Source organism: Macaca fascicularis, chromosome 3 (genome assembly GCF_037993035.2).
Source record: "Macaca fascicularis isolate 582-1 chromosome 3, T2T-MFA8v1.1".
NCBI lineage: Eukaryota > Metazoa > Chordata > Mammalia > Primates > Cercopithecidae > Macaca > Macaca fascicularis.
The window spans coordinates 48,665,215-48,684,089 of NC_088377.1; the positions used below are offsets into that span (position 1 = coordinate 48,665,215).

General features: G+C 46.6%; 1 protein-coding gene across 3 annotated transcripts in view; it reads left to right on the top strand.

The window, feature by feature from the left end:
- Window positions 1-1,104: 1,104 nt before the first annotated feature.
- Window positions 1,105-18,875, top strand: part of ZKSCAN1 (zinc finger with KRAB and SCAN domains 1) — a 30,689-nt gene continuing 12,918 nt past the window's right edge. For all 3 annotated transcript variants that reach the window (XM_045389504.3, XM_074034508.1, XM_005549166.5), the window contains exons 1-5: window positions 1,105-1,235; window positions 9,280-9,793; window positions 10,012-10,165; window positions 16,152-16,243; window positions 16,540-16,666. In XM_045389504.3, the coding sequence (XP_045245439.2) occupies window positions 9,368-9,793; window positions 10,012-10,165; window positions 16,152-16,243; window positions 16,540-16,666 (799 nt within the window). In that variant the 5' untranslated portion in view covers window positions 1,105-1,235; window positions 9,280-9,367. The remainder of the gene's footprint in view (window positions 1,236-9,279; window positions 9,794-10,011; window positions 10,166-16,151; window positions 16,244-16,539; window positions 16,667-18,875) is intronic.

Here is an 18,875-nt window from a genome sequence, read left to right on the forward strand (position 1 = left end):
TGGCTCACACCTGTAATCCCAGCATTTTGGGAGGCTGAGGTGGGTGGATCACGAGGTCAGGAGATCAAGACCATCCTGGCAAATATGGTAGAACCCTGTTCTCTACTAAAAATACAAAAATTAGCCGGGCATGGTGGTGTGCGCCTGTAGTCCCAGCTACTCAGGAGGCTGAGGCAGGAGAATCGCTTGAACCTGGGAGGTGGAGGTTGCAGTGAGCCAAGATCTTACCACTGCACTCCAGCCTGGGTCACAGAGCGAGACTCCATCTAAAAAATAAAAGTAAATCTCTCCAAGCAGTAAGAGTCATGCAATCAAGCTATTGAGTTCAGTTTCTCCCATGAACTTGTCTCGGAACGTAGTGGAAGTCACAACCATTAAAGCCTGTAGCCCCCCCACCCTTGCACAAGGTGGCCCCCTCTTACGCGTGCCTTACCCTGCAAGGCTGTAATTGTGGTAGGTTGTGAAAGCACTTTGAAGGTAAAAGTGTCTGTTGATACTTCGAAAACTGCTTTTAAACAGCTATAATAGCATATGCCACATGAACAAAGCACAGAACCTTATAACTATGCTTGCTTGTGGAAAGACATCCCTTGTCCACAGACCAAGTATTTGAAACTACCACTCCATACAGCTCCAGGGCCCTGAGAGAATGGTAGCCATGGCAGCTTTGGGAAACCAGCCACCCTTGGCTTCACTTTGATCTTCCTCTGTCTACACCCTTGTTTCATTTCCTCTGCCACAGACGTTCAATTACCAGGTACTATTATTGCTTGATAATAACTATAATTACTACAAGGACTGCCTGAGATGAAAAAGACAGGTGAAATCGAACTTTCACATGGACTCGTGTCTGAGCTGGGGAGTCTGTTTGAGTTTGAGTCAGGGAAAGCCTCAAACCCCCCACCACCCGCTCCCGTTGGTACCCGCATTAACTGGGGGCGAACAAGGACCAGACCCTCCAAGCTGGAGGCTTGAAAACTCAAGGGCAAGCGCCTGGTCCAGCGATTCGGAAACCGAGATGCAAAGTCCTCCCGCGCTCCTAGAGAGGACCCGGAAGCGCGGCGCGGTCCCGGAAGACGAGGTGCTGACACACTTCCGGCCTTTGTGACTCATTGTGTCTGTGTCGAGGCGTCGGGAGGGCCTAAATCCGAGTGCGGTGCCCTTCGGCCGGCCTGAGCCCCAGAGTCAGCTCCCCTTTCTCGCCCAGCGCCCCCAGGCCGCTCCCGGGGCTCACGGTGAGACTTGGGGCCGGCCTCTGGGGTGGGCGGGCGGGGCCGCAAGGGTGTGTGCGCGAGGGTGGGCTCCGCAGCTGCGGCCCTGGGACCCCCTCCAGGCGGCCCCGGTGTTGTGAGAAGAGAGTCCATGCCCCTGCCTCCTGGCCGGTCCCGGCCGTAGGAAGCATCGCTGTCCTTGGGAGACGTCCCCACCCCACCTCCGGGACCAGGCTGGGAGGGAGCGAGGGTTTCAGTGGCCGAGGGTGCCCGGAGACGTGGGGAGAAGCCGTCTGCGGGACCCTCTCCCGCAGTGTCGTCATCGCCCTTTGGCATTTCTGCAAAGGGGGTCGCGAGCGAACCGACCCCGGTCTTGATTTTTCTGCTCTCCTTTCGTCGCCATTTGCTTTGATTCCGGTGAGGTGTTTTTTTCCCACCTGGTTCCTTCGGGACCTTGAGGTGAAATGAGCGGAAGGATGAGAGATGGACACATTTTGAGGTGCCGCATACGTTTCCAGACCTGCCTTTCCTCCTCCTGCCCTCATCACTGAGCTGTGATTAAACAGTATTTGAAGCCTAGTCATAGTGGATAAAGAAGTGATTGGGATCTAGTAGAGATTATATACACCCCACTCTTTCAGCTTGATGGAATGCTTTGAAGGCTTTGGAAAAGATCTGTCCGGGACGTTGGGTGGATTTTTCAATTCTGGATAGTTGCTCTGTTTGACATGGAGTGGGATGAGAAGTGGAGGGAATTTGTGGAAATTGCACTGTGTCACTAGGAGACTGATTAGCTGAGTGACCTTGGATAAGACGAGACACACTAAGTCTTAATTTCGCCATCAATAAAACTAACTGGATTTTCTCAAAAGGCCCTTCCGACTTCGAAATGATTTGGTCAATGTAATTGAAAAATTAACTACTGTTTAGCTTGACACTCCTCCGTCCCTCCCCTCCCTTTCCTGCAGTGCCCCGGTACACAATAAGATACTTTCATTATAGAGAGTGGCTGTTCCATGGCCTGCGACCAAAGAAAGCATTTATTGTACGGGCCAGTGCTAGGCGGATTGGAGGCGGTCAATAAATACTTGTTGAATTGAATTGTGGAGAATTCATTGTAACCACATCAACAAAGCACTGTTAGTATATATGCTGAACAAATGTGGGGAAATCGCTGTGTTACATAGGTAACCATGGTGATTTGCCCCAGAATGTGTATCCAGGTTTGTATCTTCTCTAAATTACCATATAATATTCTTGTTTATTTCAGGCAGTTTTCACCACTCTTAAAATACTAACGGGGAAGCTAGCTACTTAGTCTTTTGCTCATTCTCGATTTAAAAGCATTTAAAATACAGATAAATAGCGTATTAAATCTAACATTTTCATTCTGTGGGAGTATCAATATTCTTTGAATAACTACATGTATTTTAAGGTAACTTTTTCATATTAAAACATTTGATAGCTCTTTAAAAAAAATGAGTGTAAAGGGCAAAGGGCAATTTATTTAAACTTTTTTTTTCTTTTTTTTTTTTCTTTTTTTTTTTTTTTGAGACAGAGTCTTGCTCTGTCGCCCAGGCTAGAGTGTAGTGGTGCAATCTCGGCCCACTGCAACCTCTGCCTCCCGAATTCAAGCGATCCTCCTGCCTCAGCCTCCCGAATAGCTGGGACTACAGGCATGTGCCACAAGGCCTGGCTGATTTTTGTGTTTTTAGTAGAGAGAGAGTTTTGCCATGTTGGCCAGGCTGGTCTCGAACTCCTGATCTCAGGCAATCTGCCCACCTCGGCTTCCCAAAGTGCCGGGATTACAGGCGTGACCCACCGTGTGCCCAGCCTTTATTTACACTTTCAACACTATGCCCTGGAAAAATACTGGGCTGTTTAGAAAACAGCCTTTGAGCTTGTAACTTCAAGCCCTTGTTTAAGAAAATCATTTGTTTATCCTAGGTGAGAACTGGGGTATCCTTAGCTGCTGGGGGTAATTTTATTTAAAGTGGATGGTATGTCAGTATGGTTTTCAGCCCATATTGACCCAGAGGTAGTTTCCTACTATCTGGAACCCCCACCCTACCCCCATTTGACTGATAAGGATACAAAATGCCAGAGAAGTTAAATACCTCACTCAGGGATGTGCCACTTATTGTGGGAGACTAGAATTCAGTTATTGACGCCTGTGCAGCTTTCACTATTACCGGAGTTGTCCCATTGCTTAATCTGAAAATTGGAATGTGCAGGCTGAAAATTGGAATGTACAGTTACATCTTTTAAGCTTATTGAAAAAAATTAAGACATTTCTGTAGTGCCTAGTAAATGCCAGGCACTATTTTAAGTGCTTTATATCTATTACCTCATTTAATCCTCACAGCAACTCTATGGGACAAATGCTGATTTTTACTCCCATTATACAGATGAGGAAACTGACATATAGAGAGGTTAACTTGTTGACTTGCCTAAGGTCATCAACTAGTAAGGGGTGGAGCAGCTTTAATGCTAACCTGAAACTCATCCAGCTAGCCCATGGAACAAATTTGAGGGCAACATTGAATGTAGAATGAACAGGCTTTTAAAAAATAGTAACATTGGGCCAGGCACGGTGGCTCAAGCCTGTAATCACAGCACTTTGGGAGACTGAGGCGGGCGGATCATGAGGTCAGGAGATCGAGACCATCCTGGCTAATATGGTGAAACCCCATCCCTACTAAAAATACAAAAAAAAAAAAAAAATGACTGGGCGCAGTGGCTCACGCCTGTAATCCCAGCACTTTGGGAGGCACGAGGTCAGAAGATCGAGACCATCCTGGCTAACACGGTGAAACCTCGTCTCTACTAAAAATACAAAAAAATTAGCTGGGCACGGTGGCGGGCGCCTGTAGTCCCAGCTACTCAGGAGGCTGAGGCAGGAGAATGGCATGAACCTGGAAGGTGGAGCTTACAGTGAGCCGAGATCAGGCCACTGCACTCCAGGCTGGGTAACAGAGCAAGACTCCATCTCAAAAAAAAAATAATAATAACATTGTCAATTCAGTCAAGGGTATTTTTAAAACAGGCTTGCAAGGAATCATGCGAAGTGGTCTAAGAAGTACAAAGAGGCATGCTCTTGATAATCTAGTTGAGGAAGAAGGCAAGAAAAATTAGAAAGAAACACCGTGAGAAATTACCTAGCAAATGTTTGGTGAAGAGTATTAGGGCATTTTAGAGACAGTAGAGAAGACTCTGTGCTCAGATCATCTGGCAAACCTAAGATAAAACCCAGCCTTTCCACTGCTGTGATGGGTCTTCCCTGGACCCCAGAGTAGGAGCAGAGAGATACTGAGGGTGAGGAGGACGACCTATCCCAGTTGGGGGCAGAGGGAATGTGCCAATATACGTGTCTATTTCCCCCGGACTCATATCCTCCTTAGAGTTGTGTCCTGTTGATTCCCACTGACCCAAGAAATGTTCTGCTCAATAGCTGAGGCAGGATAAAACTTGCACAGAAGTAGGGATTTCTGGTGGCTGGACTCGCTGTCACACTAGTTCTGCTCAGTTACCATGTTTGAAGATCCCACCTGGTTATGTTGTAGACAGTCCCCACTTGAATCTACTGCTGTGTCTCCTCCCTTTCCCAGGAAGGGCTTCAGTCACATAGTGACCCTCCAGTGAAAACTGGGCAGTAGATGAGCCCCTTTCCTGAGTGATTTTTTATTTTTTTTCTTCGAGAAAGAGTCTCGCTCTGTCATCCAGGCTGGAGTGCAGTGGCACGATCTCGGTTCACTGCAGCCTCCATCTCCCAGGTTCAAGTGATTCTCCTGCCTCAGCCTCCCGAGTAGCTGAGCTTAACAGGCATGTGCCACACACCCAGCTATTTTTTCTATTTTTAGTAGAAACGGGGTTTCTCCATGTTGGCCAGGCTGGCCTCAAGCTCCTGAGCCCAGGTGATCCACTCTCCTGGGCCTCCCAAAGTGCTGGGATTACAGGCGTGAGCCACCGCACCTGGCCCTGATTGATTCTTCATTGTCAGCTTCATAGGCCTTCATTTTAGGATCTGTATACCCCCCGTGTTAGGTACAAGATAAATTTTGTATCATGGTTAAAGAGTTTAAATTGGGGAGTCACTTTTATTTCAAATTCTGCCTCTACCATGTACTTGCTGGGTGACCTTGGGTAGGTTATTTAATGGCAGTATACCTCATTTATTTTTATTATTATTATTTTTTTTGAGATGGAGTCTCGCTCTGTTGACCAGGCTGGAGTGCAATGGTGCAATCTCGACTCAGTGCAGCCTCCGCCTCCCAGGTTCAAGCGACTCTCCTGCCTCAGCCTCCCAAGTAGCTGGGACTACAGGCGTGCACCACCACACCTGGCTAATTTTTGTATTTTTGGTAAAGACAGGGTTTCTTTATGTTATCCAGGCTGGTCGTGAACTCCTGACCTCAGGTTATCTACCTGCCTTGGCCTCCCAAAGTGCTGGGATGACAGGCATGAGCCACTGCGTTGAGCCTCTCAGTTCTTTACATAGTGAGATAAGTGTAGCTACCTCCTAAGATTGTTATGTGGTCAAGTGAAAATGCTTAAATACCCGGTACCTAGAAAGCACTCAGGAAACGTTGGCTCTTACTGTTATACTTATGAGAGGGTTCTTGAACAGCGAGGAGAGGCAAGTGGTGTTTTAGCTTAGCTTTAAAGGATAAATAGGATTTGAAAAGGCAGAGAGGACTCGGTGGGAAGTCCCAGGTGTGGAGTGTGATGTGAGGAAAGGATGGCAGTCAAAATACAAGGCATATATAGGAAATACTGATGAGAGTGCTTTTGTTGCATAGTGAAGGTTTATGGGGGGATTGATGGGAAAAGAAGCTTGAGGGGAAGTTGGGACCGGGCACTGGAGAATATTGACTACAAGGCCATAGAGTTTTAGAAAGAATAATCTGAGAGGTGGATCGTGGTAGAGAAGGGAGAAAATGAAGGCAGGGAGCCAAAGAAAGGAAGCTGGACTTCATGGAACTAGATAAAAAAAATAAGTATGGCCTGTAATCCCAGCACTTTGGGAGGCCGAGGCAGGTGGATCACTTGAGGCCAGGAATTTGAGACCAGCCTGGCCAACATGATGAAACCCTGTCTCTACTAAAAGTACAAAAATTAGCCGGGCATGGTGGTTAGTGCATGTAATCCCAGCTACTCGGGAGGCTGAGGCAGGAGAATCACTTGAACCCAAGAGGTGGAGGTTGCAGTGAGCTGAAATCATGCCATTGCACTCCAGCCTGGGCAATAAAGCAAGACTCCGTTAAAAAAAAAAAAAAAAAAAAAGATTATTTTTGTGCTGTTATATGTACACAATCCCCTTTTCACCAAAATTAAGAATATGGTTAGTGAGAGCCATATAACTAAAAATGCTTTTGCTAGTTTAAAACTCTTGGTTTAACTCATCATGATAAAGCAGTCGAATTGTCTGTTTCTGAAACTTCAATTTGATGCTTAGTTTTGATGGCTGTAGAGGTGAAAAAGATAAATTCAGAAAGATTTGTAGCTTCAGATGGAAGAATCAGTGTCAGTTCTGCTTAGTAACTTGTGATTGATCCAACCCATCAACCATGCTAAATTTTTCCTGTTGAAATTCAAAGAGTATATTCTTACAAACTAATCAGGCAGTAGCATTTTATATTTTTAACAAATAGGCTTAAGACCCACCTGAAATTCTTCATTTGAAAGATTTTTAAACAGGTTAGAAAATATTTCCTAGTCTCACTATGTTGCCCAGGCTGGAGTGCAGTGGCGCAATCTCAGCTTACTGCAACCTCGACCTCCTGGGTTCAAGTGATTCTCCTGCCTCAGCCTCTCAAATAGCTGGGGTTACAGGCACCTGCCACCATGCCCAGTTAATTTTTTGTATTTTTAGTAGAGACGAGGTTTCACGATGATGGCCAGGCTGGTCTTGAACTCCTGACCGCAGGTGACCCCCGCTCCCCTGCCTCAGCCTCCCAAAGTGCTGGGATTATAGGCATGAGCCACTTCACGCAGTCCCAAGTTCCTAAAATGTGAACATAGATGGGTTTTTCCTGGATACTTGATATCACTTTTGGCAGTTAAATTACATAACAATGGAACCATTTCATACAGCTGTTCTTGTAATTGCTCTTTCTTCACACTTTTTTTTAAAGAAGCTACTTTCTCACTCATTGGTGACTTTTTCTTTGATTTAGATTGACATTGGTTTTTACCTCCTAATGTGGCCAAAACGTTGCTCTAGATAGAAGCTTCATCTGTGCCATTTTCTTGTTGTTCACGTCTGTTTATATTACTAGTATGTCCTGCAATTGCGGTTTCTCTACAAGAATCTTTTTTTTTTTTTTCTTTTCCTAATAGGGCCTTGCTCTGTCACCCAGGCTGGAATGCAGTGGCGTCATCTTAGCTGACTGCAACCTCAAACTTCTGGTCTCATGCAATCCTCCCATCTTAGCCTCCTGAGTAGCTGTGACTGCAGACACGGTCCCCATGCCCAGCTAATTTTTTTTCTTTTTCACAGAGACAGGGTCTTGCTATGTTGCCCAGGCTGGTCTCAAACTCCTGGCCTCAAGCATCCTCCTGCCTCATCCTCCCAAAGGGCTGGAATTATAGGCATGAGCCACCACATCTGGCCACAAGAATCTTTAAAGCTGCTTGTCTCTTTTATGAGAGTAAGATTAGTTAAAGGTGGATTTTTTTTTTCTTTTTTCTTGTTTTGAGACAGAGTCTCGCTCTGTGGCCAGGACGGAGTGCAGTGGCACGATCTTGGCTCACTGCAACCTCAGCCTCCGGGGTTCAAGTGATTATCCTTCCTCAGCCTCCCAAGTAGCTGGGACTACAGGTGTGCGCCACCACGCCCAGCTAATTTTTGTATTTTTAGTGGAGACAGGGTTTCACCATGTTCACCAGGATGGTCTCAATCTCCTGACCTTGTGATCCACCCGCCTTGGGCTCCCAAAGTGCTGGGATTAACAGGCGTGAGCCGCCGCGCCCGGCCAAAGCTAGATTTAGAAATCCATTATTTCACATAACTGGTCTCAGATAAACCGGGCTACATCCCAGTGTCTAAAATGAACAACACCTGTGACAGGTCAGCACAGACTAAGTAAGAGTATTAGTGTCAATTTGTATGTTAAATATGGCTTAATTTCTCTCACTTTTAAGATACAGACATTCTGATTATTTTCTTTCTGTATCCCTTGCAGATCATCTTGTATTTTGGAAACCACAATTTAGACTGCCCAAGGCACCCATAAAAATAGTAAAAGTAGCTGGATGGTACAAAAGTAGGTCCCAGGGCTTCAAATTTGGTTGAATATTGACTCCAGTAGGCAGCCACCTGCTACTGAGCAAACCTAACCCCAGTTATGTCATCTGTAAAACGGCACTTAACAGTTTGGCCGACCTGCTAGGGCTGTTGTGGGGACAAAAGAAGATGGTGCATGTACTGCTTTAAGCCTGGCACCTGCCACTCTGTTAACATTCAGCTCTCTGGGCTGGGCACTGTCAATGCTCTGTTTCGTAACCTGCTGTCCACCTGCAGGTAAATCACTCTGACTCCAGGCAAACACCCTGAGGGTGGAGTTGGCCCGTTTGAGGTTTCTGTTTGCAAATCTTGATATATGAAGTGACAGTGGAGACTGTAGTGTTTTCCTCTATTTTTTAGGATTTTTTTTTTTTTTTTTTTTTTTGACAGAGTTTAACTTCTTGTGTCCCAGGCAGGGAATACAGTGGCATAATCTCGGCTCACTACAACCTCTGCCTCCTGGGTTCAAGCAATTCTCCTGCCTCAGCTTCCCGAGTAGCTGGGATTACAGGCACCCGCCACCACACCCGGCTAAGTTTTGTATTTTTAGTAGAGATGGAGTTTCACCATGTTGGCCAGGCTGGTCTCGAACTCCTGACCTCAGGTGATCCGCCTGCCTCGGCCTCCCAGAGTGCTGGGATTACAGGCGTGAGCCACCACCCCTGGCCTCAGGAGCGTTCTGATAGTGCTTCAATGTGTTGCCTCCTATGAAGTGTTAGCAGCACAGATCACTTTTTATAAAGGTACTACAAAGGTACTAATGACTTTTTTTTTATACTTCAGGAATAGTACAGAAACACATCATAAAACCTCCCAGGACATAAAGGTGAGCACAGACCCTGTTTGGATCAAGTCAGTTCCTGGAGCCTGAATGATGACTGCTGAATCACGGGAAGCCACGGGTCTATCCCCACAGGCTGCACAGGAGAAGGATGGTATCGTAATAGTGAAGGTGGAAGAGGAAGATGAGGAAGACCACGTGTGGGGGCAGGATTCTAGCCTACAGGACACGCCTCCTCCAGACCCGGAGATATTCCGTCAACGCTTCAGGCGCTTCTGTTACCAGAACACTTTTGGACCCCGAGAGGCTCTCAGTCGACTGAAGGAACTTTGTCATCAGTGGCTGCGGCCAGAAATCAATACCAAGGAGCAGATCCTGGAGCTGCTGGTGCTGGAGCAGTTTCTTTCCATCCTGCCCAAGGAGCTCCAGGTCTGGCTGCAGGAATACCGCCCCGATAGTGGAGAGGAGGCTGTGACCCTTCTAGAAGACTTGGAGCTTGATTTATCAGGACAACAGGTAAAAAGAGGTGAAACCTGTTATGTGTGAGCAGGGCACAGACGTTGAAAGTAGAGCCAAAAATATTGGCAGTCTTTAGGTCATTAGGTAGTCACTCTGTCTAAAAAATGTTCTGTCTTTCTCCCTGCATCCACTGGCATACTCATGGTCTGTTTTTAAATATTGTAGTTCCCATTTACAGAGTGATTTACCCACAAGCCCAACCTGTCTGTCTTCAGGTCCCAGGTCAAGTTCATGGACCTGAGATGCTCGCAAGGGGGATGGTGCCTCTGGATCCAGTTCAGGAGTCCTCGAGCTTTGACCTTCATCACGAGGCCACCCAGTCCCACTTCAAACATTCATCTCGGAAACCCCGCCTCTTACAGTCACGAGGTAAGAAGCAAGGTTTCATTTGGGGGAAGGGAAATGATTCAGGACGAGAGTCTTCTTTGTGCTGCTGAGTGCCTGTGATGAAGAAGCACATTAGGCCTGGGCAACATAGCGAGACCCTATCTCTACAAAAAGTAGAAAAATTGGCCAGGTGCGGTGGCTCACGCCTGTAGTCTCAGCACTTTGAGAGGCCAAGGTGGGCAGATCACAAGGTCAGGAGATCGAGACCATCCTGGCCAACATGGGGAAACCCCATCTCTACTAAAAATACAAAAAATTAGCCGGGCGTGGTGGCGGACACCTGTAATCCTCAGGAGGCTGAGGCAGGAGAATGGCGTGAATCTGGAGGTGGAACTTGCAATGAGGCGAGATCGCACCACTGCACTCCAGCCTGGGTGACAGAGTGAGACTCCGTCTCTCAAAAAAAAAAAAAATAGAAAAATTAGCCGGGTATGGTGACACACACCTGTGATTCCAGCTACTCAGGAGGCTGAGGTGGGAGGATTGCTTGAGCCCAGGAGGTTGAGGCTGCAGTGAGCTGTAATCACGCCACTGTACTCCAACCTGGGCAACAGAGCAAGGACCCTGTCTCAAAAGCTACTTACAGAAAAGAATTAGCCTGGGCATGGTAGCTCACACCTGTAATCCCAGCACTTTGGGAGGCTGAGGCGGGCAGATCACTTGAGGTTAAGAGTTTGAGACCAGCCTGACCAACATGGTGAAACCCTGTCTCTACTAAAAATATGAAAATTAGCCAGGCATGTTGGTGCATGCCTGTAATCCCAGCTACTCGGAGGCTAAGGCAAGAGAATCACTTGAACCCGGGAGGTAGAGGTTGCAGTGAACCGAGAACCCACCACTGAGCTCTAGCCTGGGTGATAGAGTGAGACTCTGTCTTATAAATTAATTAATTAATTAATTAAAAATTTTTTAAAAAGCTGCATGCTTGTTTTTTGTTGTTAGTTATTTTATATTGTTGTCATTATTCCCAAATATTGGGGAAAATGCAACTTACAGACCAATCTCAGGAGTTAAGTTACTACGAAGGCAAATGAACTATGCATAATGAACCTAGTAGGCATTATTTATTGAATTATCAGCATTCCAGGTGTCCAGCACATTTTTAATAGGAAAGTTTTGGGAACAGATGTTATTATTTCCAGCCTAGGTTTTAAAGCACTCTAGTATGTCATAAATTATCTTCAAAAGGATCAGAAATCTTGTTTAAAGATCTATTTTATTTAAAATATATAAAAATAATCACTGCACTCCAGCCTGGGTGACAGAGTGAGATTCTGTCTCAAAAAAAAAAAAAAAACTATAGCATCAGTCTTTTCTAGGTTATTTTCAGAAATTTCAAACAATGAGAAAGAATGAAAAAACTTTTGAGGGGAGTTGAGGAACATGAAAAAAGATCATTTCACAGTCTTTTTTTTTTTTTTTTTGAGACGGAGTCTCGCTCTGTCGCCCGGGCTGGAGTGCAGTGGTGCCATCTCAGCTCACTACAAGCTCCGCCTCCCGGGTTTACGCCATTCTCCTGCCTCAGCCTCCCGAGTAGCTGGGACTATAGGCGCCCACCACCTCGCCCGGCTAGCTTTTTGTATTTTTTCGTAGAGACGGGGTTTCACTGTGTTAGCCAGGATGGTCTCGATCTCCTGACCTCGTGATCCGCCTGCCTCGGCCTCCCAAAGTGCTGGGATTACAGGCTTGAGCCACCGCGCCCGGCCCACAGTCTTATAAATAAAAAGTCAAGTTGTTTTTTCCCTTTGATGGAAAAATGTAATATCATTATCCAATTTTAAAATCAAAGTGTGTGCATAGAATGTCTGTAAAAACAAGAAAATGCTAAAAGTACAGTCATTTATCACTTAATGGCAGGGATATGTTATGGTAAGTGCAATGTGAAGTGATTTTGTTATGCGAACATCATAAAGTATACTTACACAAACCTGGATGGTCTAGCCTACTGCACACCTAGGCTACAGACCTGTACAGTATGTTACTGTACTAAACACTGTAGGGAATTTAACACAGTGGTAAGTATTTGTGTATCTAAACATAGAAAAAGTAAAAACCGAGTATAAAAGATTTTTAGTCCTGGCACGGTGGCTTACGCTTGTAATCCCAGCACTTTGGGAGGCCGAGGTGGGTGGATCACTTGAGGTTAGGAGTTTGTGACCAGCCTGGCCAACAGGGTAAAACCCAGTCTCTACTGAAAATACAAAAATTGGCTGAGCACAGTGGCTCACACCTATAATCCCAGCGCTTTGGGTGGCCAAGGCAGGTGGATCACCTGAGGTCAAGAGTTCGAGACCAGCCTGACCAACATGGAGAAACCCCGTCTTTACTAAAAATACAAAATTAGCCAGGCATGATGGCACATGCCTGTAATCCCAGCTACTTGGGAGGCTGAGGCAGGAGAATCACTTGAACCCGGGCAGCAGAGGTTGCAGTGAGCTGAGATCACGCCATCATCACGCCATCGAACTCTAGCCTGAGCAACAAGAGCGAAACTAGTCTCAAAAAAATATATATATATATATATACACACACCTGTATGGAACACTTATCCGTGAACAGAGCTTGCAGGACCGGAAGTTGCTCTGGATGAGTCAGTGAGTGGTGAGTGAATGTGAAAGCCTAGGACATTACACTACCGTAGACTCTAGAAACACTGTACACTTAGGCTACACTGAATTTATCTCAAAAATTTTTGTTTCTTCAATTTCTAAAAATATGAAAATCAGCCAGGTATGGTGGCTCATGGCTTAATCCCAGCACTTTGGGAGGCCAAGGCGGACGGATCACTTGAGACCAGGAGTCTGAGACTGGTCTGGCCAACATAGTGAAACTCCATCTCTACAAAATACAAAAAATTAGCCAGGCGTGGTGGTGCACGCCTGTAATTCCAGTTACTCAGGAGACTGAGGCACAAGAATCACTTGAACGTGGTAGGTAGAGGTTGCGGTGAGCCGAGATTGCACCACTGCACTGCAGCCTGGGTGACAGAGTGACACTCTGTCTCAGAAAAATAAATAAATAAATAAATAAATAAAAATTAGCTTACTGTAACTTTTTTTACTTTATGAACTTTTTGGGTTTTTTTTAACTTTTTGACTGTTGTAATAACACATAACTCAAAACACAAACATGTTGCACAGCTGTACAAAAACATTTTTTTATTCTCCTATAAGGGTTTTTCTAGTTAAAAAAATTTTATTTTATACTTTTTAAACTTTTTTGTTAAAAATTCATACACACTCCAATCTGGGCAACAGAGCAAAAGTCCGTCTCAAAAAAGAAAAAAAAGAAAGGCCAGGCGCAGTGGCTCATGCCTGTAATCCCAGCACTTTGGGAGGCCAAGGTAGGCAAATCACTTGAGGTTAGGAGTTCGAGACTAGCGTGGCTAACATGGCGAAACTCTGTCTCTACTAAAAATACAAAAATTAGCTGGTTTTGGTGGCATACACCTATAATCACAGCTACTCAAGAGGCTGAGGCACAAGAACGCTTGAACCCGGGAGGCGGAGCTTGCAGTGAGCCGAGATTGCATCACTGCACTCCAGCCTGGGCGACAGAGTGAGACTCCGTCTCAAAAACAAAACAAAACAAAAAAACACGCACCATGATGTTTAACTCCACCACTGTTGATGTCCTTATAAGTTTTCTCCACACTCCACAAGCAGAAGTCACAGGGGGTGACCTCAGGAAACTGGAGAGGATATTCATGGTCTTAAGCACTTGATTATAGAGTTTAGGTTGCCAGAGTAACAATTTCAAAGACCCTGGCACACACAGTTACTCTTTAGTAAATAGTTCTTAAATGAACTGAGACATGTACATTTATTCTCAATTTCCTCTTTGTCTTGTTTTTCAGAGTGTTTCCTAACTCTCAGAAGGTTAAAAAATTAACTACTTGGGGCCGGGCGCGGTGGCTCAAGCCTGTAATCCCAGCACTTTGGGAGGCCGAGACGGGCGGATCACGAGGTCAGGAGATCGAGACCATCCTGGCTAACACGGTGAAACCCCGTCTCTACTAAGAAATACAAAAAAAAAATTGCCGGGCGAGGTGGCGGGTGCCTGTAGTCCCAGCTACTCGGGAGGCTGAGGCCGGAGAATGGCGTAAACCCGGGAGGCGGAGCTTGCAGTGAGCTGAGATCCGGCCACTGCACTCCAGCCTGGGCTACAGAGCGAGACTCCGTCTCAAAAAAAAAAAAAAAAAAAATTAAGTACTTGGGACCAGGCACAGTGACTCATGCCTGTAGTCCCAGCACTTTGGGAGGCTGAGGCGGGCAGATCATAAGGTCAAGAGATGGAGACCATCCTGGCCAACATGGTGAAACCCCATCTCTACTAAAAATACAAAAATTATCTGAGCATGGTGGCAGATGCCTGTAGTCCCAGCTACTCGGGAGGCTGAGGCAGGAGAATCGCTTGAACCCAGGAGGTGGAGGTTGCAGTGAGCCAAGATCACACCACTGCATGCCAGCCTGGGTGATAGAATGAAACTCCGTCTCAAAAAAAAAAAAAACCGTACTTGGTTGGGTGCGATGGCTTACATCTGTAATCCCAGCATTTTGGGAGACCAAGGTGGGAGGATCAGTTGAGCCCAGGAGGTCAAGGCTGCAGTGAGACATGTTTGAGCACTGCATTCCAACCTGGGTGACAGCCCATTTTATTATTGTATGGTTTGAAATAGGTACAAAGTTTGGTCATTCCGTTTCAAATTCATTTCTCAAATATACTTGTATCTCACTAACATCATCTGTCTACCAGTAACATTTCCAAATCTAATAGTACTTGGCAAGAGGTGGGGAGGGGGTTAAATTGTACAATTTAAAATTTTCCTAATTCTTATGCATCACAGTTATTGTGATCATATGATAATGTTAAACTTTTGTCTCTCAGCATTTGAACCATGCATACATCTTATCAAAAAACAAAACAAACAAAAAAAAAAAACAGTATTTATTGTGGCCAAGTGAGGGAGAAAAGTAGAGGGACAAAAAGTGGCAAAAACTTAGCCAGAGGTGGCCAGACGCAGTGGCTAACACTTGTAATCCCAGCACTTTGGGAGGCCGAGGCGGGCAGATCACCTAAGGTCAGGAGTTTGAGACCAGCCTGACCAACATGGAGGAACCCCGCCCCTACTAAAAATACAAAATTAGCCAGGCATGGTGGCGCGCCTGTAGTCCCAGCTACTCTGGAGGCTGAGGCAGGAGGATCTCTTGAACCCGGGAGCCGAAGGTTGCGGTGAGCTGAGATCGCATAATTGCACTCCAGCCTGGGCAACAAGGACAAAAGTCTGTCTCAAAAAAAAAAGAAACCTAGAGCTAAGGAGACCTCCTTACTTCCCTCCCTTTCTGGATATTGCTACTAAAGTGTTTTTTTTTGGCGGGGGGTTTTCATTGAGTCATTGAGACGGGGTCTCACTCTGTCATCCAGGCTGGAGTGCGTGATCATAGCTCACTGCAGCCTCGACCCCTTGGACTCAAGCGATCCTCCCGCCTCAGCAGCCACTGAAGATTTTAAAGCTGTGTTGTGTTTTCTACAAGTGTAGACATAAATGGGATTCTCATATCCTGGTATCGTTCCTTGGACTGGAGGAAATTAGGAGCCAGACTTGAGTCATGGGCTGAAGGTACCCACTTTCATAGCTGAGAATAGGAACCTGGGTTCCCATCCTGGCTCTGCCACTGGGAATGTGACATTAGGGAAGTCATTTGCACTCTCAAAGACTCAGTTTCCCCTTCTTTAAAATAAAAGGGTTGGACCAGGTGATTAGGACCCTTTTATGACTCCTGGTCAGGAGTAGAGGTCTTGGGAAAACTGAGGCCCTGTGTTCTCTCATTTGTGTTGTCTGGAATTCTCTGTTTGGGACCTAAACATTGAACAGTGGCTGGTGCAGGAAGGAATGTGCCCCGAGCCCTTCCTTGAGCAAGGCTCAGAGCAGAGCTGATTTACTCACAGCCCCTTTCTCCTCCCCCAGCTCTTCCTGCTGCCCATGTTCCTGCTCCCCTTCATGAGGGTAGTCCCAGAGACCAAGGGATGGCATCTGCACTATTCACAGCGGATTCCCAGGTGAGCTGTGGCCCCTCTGCTCTCCTGAGTCCCCAGCATCTGCCTCTGTTCCTGAGCTCTCTTCGTGGTCTCCACAGGCCACTCTGGATGCCCCTGCTCTCAAAGAAGCCCCAACCCTGTCCCCTCCTTTTAGCATCTTTCTACCACAAACTTCCCCCCACCCCCAGGTTCTGGCCACCCTTTTCTTCCCAGCATCCTGTAGCTTTGCAGCCACCTCTGTTCCTGACTCCAGGTTTGAGCAATGGGATTGTCCCTGAGTTTGGGGGGAAATGACTGTTTGTCTCCTGTTATTTCAGGCAATGGTGAAGATTGAGGACATGGCTGTGTCCCTCATTCTGGAGGAATGGGGATGTCAGAATCTGGCTCGGAGGAATCTCAGCAGGGACCACAGGCAGGAGAATTATGGGAGCACATTTCCCCAGGGTAAGACGGATGCAGGCTTACTGTCTGGTAAGATGGTTTTGTCTCTGTGTGTTAGCTGTGGAATCTCTGATGTGTTCAACTGGGTGTTGGTGAGGAGTTAGAGACTACCTACCCCCCCACTTTTTTTTTTTTTTTTTTTTTTTGATATGGAGTCTCACTCTGCCGCCCAGACTGGAGTGCAGTGGCCGGATCTCAACTCACTGCAAGCTCCACCTCCCGGGTTTACGCCATTCTCCTGCCTCAGCCTCCTGAGTAGCTGGGACTACAGGCACCCGCCACCTCACCCGGCTAGTTTTTTGTATTTTTAGTAGAGACGGGGTTTCACCGTGTTAGCCAGGATGCTCTCGATCTCCTGACCTCGTGATCCGCCTGTCTCGGCCTCCCAAAGTGCTGGGATTACAGGCTTGAGCCACCGTGCCCGGCCCCTACCCCCTTTTTTAGACCAGATGGAGAGTGAGAATGTTTGTGTTCATTTAACTCCAAAAGCATGGTACTGTGACCCTGATTCCAGGTGGGTTTTTTATCGCTAGGTAGTTTTCGCTCTTTAGAATCAGAAATAATTGCATTCCAAGTCCTCACCTCTTCAGCCACTCAGTTGCCTGGAAGGCAGTTCTGCTCCGTTGCCATGGATTACAGTTTAGGTGCCTCTGTCGGGGGAATATCTCTTTCCTAGCAGAGATGACCAGGCGAACTGATCATCCGTCTAATCCCAACCCATTGTCCTGGTACTACATTCCCGAAACTACCAAACATCCTTCTGTTGGCTTTCTGTCTTCTTCCATTCTGTGTGATTAGTGTGATTCCAATACACTGCTTTGTATAATTCCACGAACTTGCACCTGGACTGTCCTTGTGATGAGGATTCCCAGCTTCCAAACTTAATGGTGATTTTCTATGAAGAGCTCTGGGTCCTGGATGTGTAGTAAGAACAAGGAAGTTCAAGGGGCATCAGCCAGATAAGACAAGGTGACACTGTTGGCAGACATTTCCATTTGTCTCTGCTGGATCTTAACCCCTCAGGACAGTGCTGCAAGGAAGCCCTCACGTGAGTACAGTAATAGGGAGGTCCGCAGCAAGCTTCTACCTGGAGAGGGCAAAGGGAGTGTGAATACAGCGTGAACATGAAGGATGTTACTAATGAAACATCAAGTTCTGTTTTTGATCAGGCATACATGGGGCTTATAATTTCTCTTGGTACTTGCTCTTTGTGCTGGATGAATTTTTTTTTTTTTTTTTTTTTTTTGAGACAGGGTCTTGCTGTTTCCCAGGCTGGCATGCAGTGCTGCGATCACAGCTTGCTGCAGCCTTGACCTCCCAGGCTCAAGCAATCCTCCCACCTCAGCTTCCCAAGTAGCTGGGACTACAGGCATGCATCACCATGCCCAGCTAATTTTTGCCTTTTTTGTAGAGAAGAGGTTTCGCCATGTTGCCTAGGCTGGTCTGAAACCCTTGGGATAAAGCGATCCACCTGTCTCCGCTTCCCGGAGTTCTGGGATTTAACAGGATCGAACCACTGCACCTGGTCTCCAGCATTGTTTTCTGTTACTTTTTCATTCTTAGTTATTCTGTGTCAGTCAGTGAAGGGTTTAATTATTTATACTAATGTTGTAACCACCTTTTTCACCTACTCCTCTGTTACTTGAGCACTGTCAGCTCTGTGCTCCTCTCCCTGGTGGAGAGAAACTATTCCATGTGTCTGACGGTTCCTGTAGCCTGCCAGGTTCAAAACAAGTTCCTTGGCCAGGCACACCGGCTCACACTTGTAATCCCAATACTTGAGGAGGCTGTGGCAGGAGGATCGCTTGAAGCCGGGAGTTCAGGACCAGCATGGGCAATATAGCAAGACCACTGTCTCTACAAAAAATTTTAAAACTTAGCCAGGCAGGGTGGTGCAGGCCTGTAGTGCCAGCTGCTTGGGAGGCTGAGGCAGGAGGATCACTTGAGCCCAGGAGATTGAGGCTGCAGTGAGCTGTGCTCATGCCACTGTACTCCAGCCTGGGTGACAGAACAAGACCCTGTCTGAAAAACAAAAACAAAACAAAGTTTCTTGACCGGGCGCGGTGGCTCAAGCCTGTAATCCCAGCACTTTGGGAGGCCGAGACGGGCGGATCACGAGGTCAGGAGATCGAGACCATCCTGGCTAACACGGTGAAACCCCGTCTCTATTAAAAAAAATACAAAAAAACTAGCCAGGCGTGGTGGCGGGCGC